This window comes from Quercus robur, chromosome 2 (assembly GCF_932294415.1).
Source record: "Quercus robur chromosome 2, dhQueRobu3.1, whole genome shotgun sequence".
NCBI classification, from domain to species: domain Eukaryota; kingdom Viridiplantae; phylum Streptophyta; class Magnoliopsida; order Fagales; family Fagaceae; genus Quercus; species Quercus robur.
In genome coordinates, this window is record NC_065535.1 from 23,212,365 (window position 1) to 23,221,363 (window position 8,999).

At 35.0% G+C, this 8,999-nt stretch overlaps 1 protein-coding gene across 1 annotated transcript; it reads left to right on the forward strand.

The window, feature by feature from the left end:
* Positions 1-1,578: 1,578 nt before the first annotated feature.
* Positions 1,579-2,484, forward strand: LOC126696359 (uncharacterized). Its single transcript, XM_050393119.1, has one exon. It carries the CDS (start codon positions 1,579-1,581, stop codon positions 2,482-2,484), a length of 906 nt encoding a protein of 301 aa, XP_050249076.1.
* Positions 2,485-8,999: the final 6,515 nt, after the last annotated feature.

Here is an 8,999-nt window from a genome sequence, read left to right on the forward strand (position 1 = left end):
TTTGTAATAGTAATTTATTATCATTATTATTATTGTTTTTTGCATTTGTTATTTGTGCTTTGTAATGGGTTGTTAGTTGCAATGTGTAACATGTACAAATTTTTTAATGTGTAACATGTTATTTATTTGTAATGTGTAATGGTTTGTTTGTTCTAATGTTCAAATCATTTTAATTTTTTTTTTTAGTTAGACCTGGCTAATATATATACTCACTTTTTCATTTGGTAGATATATATATACATATATATATATATATATACACACATACCACTTTTATATTGTTGATGAGTAATGTGTTGTTTGTAATTGTAATTTATTATCATTATTATTATTGTTTTTTGCATTTGTTATTTGTGCTTTGTAATGGATTGTTAGTTGCAATGTGTAACATGTACAAATTTTTTAATCGGTAACATGTTATTTATTTGCAATGTGTTGTAATGTGTAATGGTTTGTTAGTTGTAAGGTGTAACGAATTTTAATTTTTTAAGGTTAGCGACCATGTACAAATTTGTTTATAATTGTTTTGTGGACTATACAATGTTATCTTTATATTTGCCTTGAGGTAATATTTTGTAGTTCATATTGAATAAAGGTGTTATATTTGTCACTAACTTTTAGTAAACTTATTTGACTTATAGGCTTGTAATGAGTTCGATTGATTTATATCTATATTATGGTGGGGAGCCCTGCAGTGATGTGACTTATGGAGTGACATATGAAGGGCCTGGTAAAAAAATAGAGATTATTCAGCTAAAAAAAGGGCGGGAGATCAATTTGAAGAAGTTGAAAAGGTAAATTATGAAAGAGCTGGATTTGGACCGTCGATTGCATGACATAAAAATTATATATCGTGCTCCTCATGCAGTGTTCAATGACCGTATTGTCTTCACGCCTATTGAAATAAAAGGAGACAAGCATGTTAAGATTATGTTTGACCAGATAAACTCTACACCCCAATTAAAAGCTGCCGAGTTGTATATAAGGGTGGAGCCTCATATAGAAGTTGGCGGTGAAGATGTGCAACAAACAATTTTGGAGGGTGGTGGCAGGAAAGAATTCCAATCATTACATATGGATAGTTATCCGACTCTTACCCCGTGCACCATAGTTGGGGGTTATACACCACCATGCCAAGAGACACCAACTCTAATGGAGGTTTGTGGATCTAGTTATCAACAAGAATGTATTCAATCTCTAGGGAGGGAAGACAAAGACGAAGATGATGTTGATCATGGTAGAGATGAGTATGAAGAGATGATTGGGAGAGATGACTTTCACGAGAATACTGTAAACTATGAAAATGTTGACAATGTCCGTGATGATGTCGTGGATGATCATGATGATGATGCTATATAGTTTCAGGATGATATAGGTGATGGTATAGGTTTGCAGCCTGCAATCCTTACATATGAAGCTCATGGCCCATCATTCCATGCAAACACTTGAGATAATATAGTTGATCCTTCAAATGTTGAGATACCATTTTCATCAACTTGGGTGTGGGGAATGAATTTTAGCAAAGGGTTGATTTTCTCTAATAAAGAGGCGGTGAGACAAGCATTACTAATTTATTCTATGGACAATAACAAGAATTATATAACTGAGCGGTCCGACCAGCAAAGATTGTGTGTGAAGTGCTCGAATGAGTCATGTGCATGGAAAGTCCGAGCATTCTCGCAACGGAAGCTTAACGGGTTATGGGCCGTCACAGTATACGGCGGTCCTCACACTTGTCCATCAATTGGGGTGAACAAAGATGGCAGAATGATGGATTCCAATTTTCTTGCCAAAGAACTTCATACATATGTACTTGCAGATCACACTAGCAAAACAAAGGATCTCCAAAATCTGATGAAGGAAAGGTTTAAGCACTATATATCGTACTACAAGATATGGGATGCGAAACAAAAGGCTATTGTAAACATAAGGGGGAATTGGGAAGAGTCATATCAAAAGTTGCAGAAGTTGTTGTTGGCATATAAGGATAGCGATCTGGGTACACAAGTGTCTTTTCAGTCGATCAACGGGAACATACCAGGTACTATTATATTCAAGTATGTGTTCTGGGCTTTCGCACCTTCCATTGCTAGATTTGCACATTGTAGGCCAGTAATTAGTATTGACGGAACTCATCTTTATGAAAAATATAAAGGAAAGTTGTTGATTGCAATGGCTACTGATGCTAATAATGAGATTTTTCTGCTTGCCTTTGCAGTTGTGGATGATGAAATGGGGGCCAGTTGGGGATGGTTTTTATCTTGCCTATGGACCACGATACGGGATGTGGTACCTGATTCTAGCATTTGCATAATATCAGACCGACATAAAGGTATAATATCATCCATTAGAGAGTGGCCCAATGATTATGTTCCAGTATATCATAGATATTGCATTAGACATGTGGTCAGCAACTTCAACACTCAATTTAATGACAAATTCTTAAAGTCTTTGGCCTTGAAAGCAAGATACGAGCATACATAACGTCAAAATTTCCAAAATTATTAAACAACATAAGTTTATGCACATTACCAAAATTTCCATCTTAGCGCTAGTGCGGTCGATATACAGTCGAGTGATCTTACGATACCACACCATATATGGATGATGACGTGACATCACCCCTTCCATCCTAAGTGCATTACAAACGTACTCGTCACGATCATTCCACTTCTGAATATGGACTGCATGTATCATCGACCAATTTTTCTCTACCTTACCCCTCGCAGCTATTTTGTGGAAATCGCGATTGGTATTAGCATCTCTGGATTGTTCCTGCTATAGCCCAAACTGTTATAGGACACGATCGGGTAGGTGGAACTCTACAAGCCAAAAACATATAAGTGGAACGGTCGACCTCCATATGTTACTTCCCTCAATGTGAAAACTAAGAGGAAGGTGGCTTAAGTCATTTCCATATGGCTCCCACTTAACCTACAAAAGCCACCAAGTAAAGCAACCATATTTAGAAATTTTCCCATAATTTGCATAAAAATAGCACAATAGTGGGCAATGAAAAACTTTTTGAAGGACATAAGATGTTATGGACGTAGAAATACAAGTATTATACCTGGTTGGGCCGTGTCGTGGCAATTTGATTGCGATATGCGGAAAGCACGTGCGTGGGAGCATTCTTTGTACTCATCGCCCCTGCCCACTTACAAGCAGGTAACATCGCATGGTCGTTAGTCGTTTATGTATAAAAATGTGGCATAATACATGATAGCACACTAATTATGCAATATATACTTACTTCATAGCAAGAGGAATTGGTGGTAGTGGTGGACCATAAACGCCCTCGGGTTGGGGCACCATCTGTGGGGACATATGTGGGAACCTGATATATATCCACAATTGGACAAAAATCAATGGTCTGCCAATCTGCTTTGCCTTCTTGTCGGTTGCATTGCACAGCTGTCTATACAACCAGGATAAGGCTACACTACCCCAACTATACTTGCGTGGATTACGAAGGTTTTGCATGAACTCTAACCACATGAGATGGACCCTATCTCCGAACTTGTCATGAAATACCATATCCCCTAGTAGGGCAAGGATATAGCAGCGAGCGTACTGATGAACTTGAATCTCATTGGCATCCGGAGGCAGTGGTTGTCTGATTCTTTCGACAAGTGTGGGTATCAAAATCCTTTAACCATTTAGCATAGTTTGAGGGCCATTTGGAATTTGAATTCCAAGCATTTCAGCACACACATCTGTCTAAGTTCTTTTACTGGGCCCAACCATTGCCTCACCCTCGATGGGCAACCCTATGATAACTTCCACATCTTGCAATGTGATCGTCATCTCACCATGTGGTAGGTGGAATATATGGGTCTCTGGGCGCCATCACTCTACAAATGCAGTGATCAATGCATGGTCAAGCTATATGGATGGGACCAAGTGTAGACCCTCTAGACCAAGCAACCTCACAATGGCAAGGACACGATCATCTACCATAGGAACTCGAAATGCCAATTCTTCATGGCGACTTCGACAATCTAGTATGCCAGGAGGATCCTGCAAATATTATAACAATAGATAAAAATCTTATGCAAATATTTAGTATTTATGGCTAATTAGAGTTGTGACATGAATGCATAGTACAAGAAAACTCATGCAATTACCTATCCCCCAGGGTTCCATAGTAACTCAGATCGATGTTTAACTTGTTCCGTCAATACACTTTGATCAATGGGTCCAGGATCTATCGTCATGCTGCAAAAAGTTTGTGTCGTATCAGCTATAATTAATAGGTTTGTGTAATGTGCAATATTGGTTAGTGACATTGAATAGATAGATTAAATGTGCAATATTGGTTAGTGTCATAACAAAATTGTACTCTCCTTTCATAAGTAATAAAAATTCTATACTAAACAATCAAAAAGTTTGCAAGATCAAGAACATATACATTAGTTAACCACCTTCAAGTAAAAATAAAAATTTTGATACTGAACATATACATTAAAAGTTGCTTCACTGTTAAGAATAGGGTTACTAACAAGGGACAGATTAGCCTAATGGGGTTACTCTGGAGATATATTATGTTTGTCGTCAAATTAAGCAATGCACAGAATTTTCTTGAAACAATAATAAGTAAACTCTACTTTTGCACTTCTCTTTAATTATTGCTGCAAATGTAACATGGTCACCAAACTTCATTTTTCAATTTCATTTTCATGTAGTCCTTGACATAAGGAAACAATTTAAGCAGAAACCAAAAAAGAGACAACCCTATAAAACTCTCAAGAAATTATTTTTCATTATGGAGTATTGAGGGAGTGGTAACAGAAGCTTGCATATTATCAAATGATAACTAATAGACAACTAAAAGCATGAGATCACACTGGTAAAGGCATATGGCTCAAGGGTTTTGGGGCCCCAACTATAATTATGCAAAGGCTGGAATCTAATCAGAGGCCACTTCAAGATACGAAAACGCAAGCAAATTTGCTCTGGCCTAAGCATGAAAAAGTTAAGAAAAAGAATAGGAAAAAGCCATAATGATATCATATACTAAACATGACTGATAGTTGGGGTAGGAAAATATCTCAAAAGGGAATTGCCATCATCCAAAACTAAGTAACTAATGACAAATCTAAGAAACCATGCTAACAGACAATAATATACACTAGTATTTGTTTAAAAGTTTCTCTCCACTCACCCTACTCTTTTGCCTTTTACAGATGGTACCCAAGTGTGAATGAAACAAAAAATAGTTCAAAAATTCATTGGTTTACATTGAGACCAAGCGAATGCCAAAGTTTAAAGACCATTTCCACTAGTATTCAACTAATAAACTAAGCAAAGTGCTAACATTCTCAGAGGGTATGACATTGAAAAATAAGCAATGCCAAACTGAGTAAATATTATTTACATTCAGAAGAAAATGGAAACATATTTCAAATCTAATCCCACTACCAAACAAACATCCAAAAGTTCATAAGCAACTTTAAAATGCACATTAAAAAAAAAAGCATACCGTGATTTAACTTTATATAATTTGGCAGTGATCAAGAACTATATGTATATTAATAATATTATTTTCTAAGTCATGAACAAAAGTTAGACAAATTTCATATGCACCTTTCTGTAAAGGTTAGCTCTGAAGGTCATAAAATTATTGAGCAATTACCTGCTAGCTTCAGCAATAGGAGCAATGCCCGAAACAAAAACAAATAAAATGATGGAGAGAGAATGAACAAATGAAGAGAAAGAAAAACAAACAAATGAAACCCAAATCTCCAAATCACTAAACCTAAAAAGCAAATCAAAACTCATTTCATTTCAGCCAATAAATAAAGAGAAAGAAATTGCATTTAGAGAGGCAGAGAGAACAAACCTGCCGGTTGAGTTGGAAAACGATGGATGGAGAGGGACACTGGAGAGAGAGAGAACGTTATCGAAGAGAGGAACGGCGTAGGAGAGAGAGTGAACTCGATTATATGAAACTCAGATTCCCTTTTTTACCCCCCCCCCCATTAAATTTTTTAACCTAACCTGGAAGACGAGTTTAGTGTACTCGACTTTCATAGAAGTCGAGTACAGTAAACTCGACTTCCTGGTGCCTTTTTTTTTTTTTCATTATTTAATTCCACGTCAACTTAAATATTTGCGGAGGGGGCGCTGATATTGCTTGGAAGTCGAGTTTGAGAAAATTGACTTTCAAAAAGAGTCTAACTAACTAAATAAGTTTGAACGTGTGTTGTCTGGCTGAATTTTTTCAGAATTTGTACTGTTTGGCAAATTTTGCCTGGAATTCTATGGTCAAAAGATGATGCATTCACTCAGTTGATGGGTCCAGAGCGTAGAAGACGGGTATGTGGGGTGGGTTTTGGACGAACCCCTCAAGAAGAAGTGCAAGAAACCTTTCATAATATACCATGACTTCGCCGCCGTCCAATGAAACCTCCTAGAGGGTTACGGAATTGGAGACTGCACTTGCATCTATGAGGGATCAACTAGCCCAATCAGATGCGATGCATAAAGAGCAACTGGAGTAAGAGAGAAGTGAGAGGAGGGAAGAAATGTTGCAAATGAGACAAATGATAGCTGAATTTAGCACACATATGCATTCTTCATTTCTTTCTCAGGTACAAAAAAATTAATTTAAGGAAAATTAACTTATTGCAATGAGTTGGAAGAAAATTAGTTGTATTGTGTTCTTTTTTGTCTATTTCATATGAATGTTGTTAAGTGATCTTAATATTATGCCCTTATTATATTTAGGATGACGATGATGATGATTATGAGGATTGATGAGTACTCTCTGGCTGCAAGAAGTATACTTCAATGTATAAAGTAGGATAGTTAACTTAGTTCTTATATTTTTGGGTTTAAGGAGTACTTAGTTATTTATTTATCTACTGAATGTATAATGTAGGATAGATAACTTCTCTAGACATTTGAACTGTCTTCTTTAATTTGACATTTCAATCTATATATCGTATCATATTATTAATGTATTAATTTGATAGGTTGGTTTGTCCACTTCTTTATTTAGTACTAAATGTTTTGGACATATATAAATAGGTTGATAAAATAGCCTAGCAGGTTGCTACATAGTTCTGTGAACAAAAACAAAAATATGTGATTTGCTGGGGGGGGGGGGGGGGAGCTATAGTTGTGTTTTACGTGACTATAGCTAAATTAAAAAAAAAAAAAAAAAACCTGTAGCAATTTTTATTAAATGCGGTTATAGCTAAATTAAAGAGAAACCTGGAGTAGTGTTTATTAAATGTGGTTATAGCTAAATTAAAAAGAAAAAAAAAACTTACAGCAGCGTTTATAAAAAGCGGCTATAGCTAATTTTTTTAAAAAATCAATAGCCGTGTACGTTAAAGACTTATAGCAGCGTTTATTAAATGCGGTTAAAGTCAATATTAAAAAAAACCTTTAGCTGCATTTTTAAAATGATGCTGTAGGTTAAAGACTAGCATTTGTAAAACACTACTAAAGTCAATATTAAAAAAAAAACCTTTAGATGTGTTTTTAAAATTCCGTTGTAGGTTAAAGACCTATAAAGTTAATATTAAAAAATAAAAATAAAAATAAAAAACCCCTATAGCTACATTTTTAAAATGTTGATATAGGTTAAAGATTTATTGTGGTTCTTCAAAAATGCTGGTATAGACCAGTCGAGTCTATTGCCGCGGTGTATGGGCGACACTACAAAACGCGGCTATATAAAACGCAGATATAGCTTAAATGGACCTATACTCTCATTTTTAGAAGCTACAAATGAATTTTAAAAATGTAGCAATAGACCTGATTTTTTGCAATGAAGGACACAATTTGTATCTAATGACCAGTTCGACTAGACACGTATCCAAAATTAAACATGTATCCGCATCTTAACATGTCCACTAGAATTAGCCACCGGACACAAACTCTTTCTAATATAATACAAAAAAAAAAAAAAAACTAGAAAAAATAGCTACTGCTCACCATACACTTAATGAGTTACATAGTTGCTCCGATCCTACTGCTCACGTTGAGGATCTCTCGCTGAGGAATGATGATAGTACATTTGGTTGACTTTCAAAAGCAACCTTGCCATTACTCCCCGAAACCATTAAATGATATTAGACATTGGATAATACGACTACCATCTATCACTATCACCCGGAATCAAACCCACCAAATGAGAAAGCTCAGCTCCTATCTTTATTGAATCTCCATTGCCCGTGCAGTCCAATTTAGCTGTATATATTAGCTCAAATAAAATAATTTTTAGGGATTTATTAACTTCTTGAAGTTAGATTGGAAAAAGACTTCGGGTAATTTTGGACTTTTTGAAAAAAAAAAATCATTTTAATAATTTTTTAATAAGAAAACTAATGTGACAAAAATATAGGGAGTGATAAATCTAAAAGGTATAGTTTCAATAATTTGAGTATTTTGATTATACTAGTTGAAAGACACTATTTAAGGATCGAATTACTAGGAATGAAGATTATCAACAAAAAAAAAAAAAAATACTGGAAATGAAAAACTATTATCCCATTGGTCTCTCACTCACTAATAATAATAATAATAATAATATAATCAAGTGATTTTTTTACTTAAAAATTCAACTAGTGGCTACTTACCCCAAAAAAAAAAAAAAAAGGAAGAAGAAAGAGTATATCTTAGAACCAAGTATATAAGAGTATAACATGAGATTTGTAATAAGAAAGAAATAATAAACTTTTTTTTTTTGGGGTAATTCATTATTAGAGATATATTAGTCCAATAGTATAGGCCCAAAGTTATTCCTACTTTGTGTGCAAGTCAAGTCTCCTACTTGTCTTACAAGCCTAGTAACCATAGTTAATATATAGTCAGTTTAAGGTTTAGCCTATACCCATGTTGGGTTCATTGTAACACATGATTTGTACTTCACTCTTATTAATAAAGATGTAGCCCTTAAGAGTTTTCTTTGTGGACATAGACCGTTAGGTTGAACCATGTAACTCTTGTGTTTTTTGTATTTCTCTATTTTATACTTACACTTTTGC

Bases quoted from the DNA above. Each gene is read 5' to 3' on its own strand.
- LOC126696359 (XM_050393119.1), top strand. From the start codon at position 1,579: ATGGACAATAACAAGAATTATATAACTGAGCGGTCCGACCAGCAAAGA.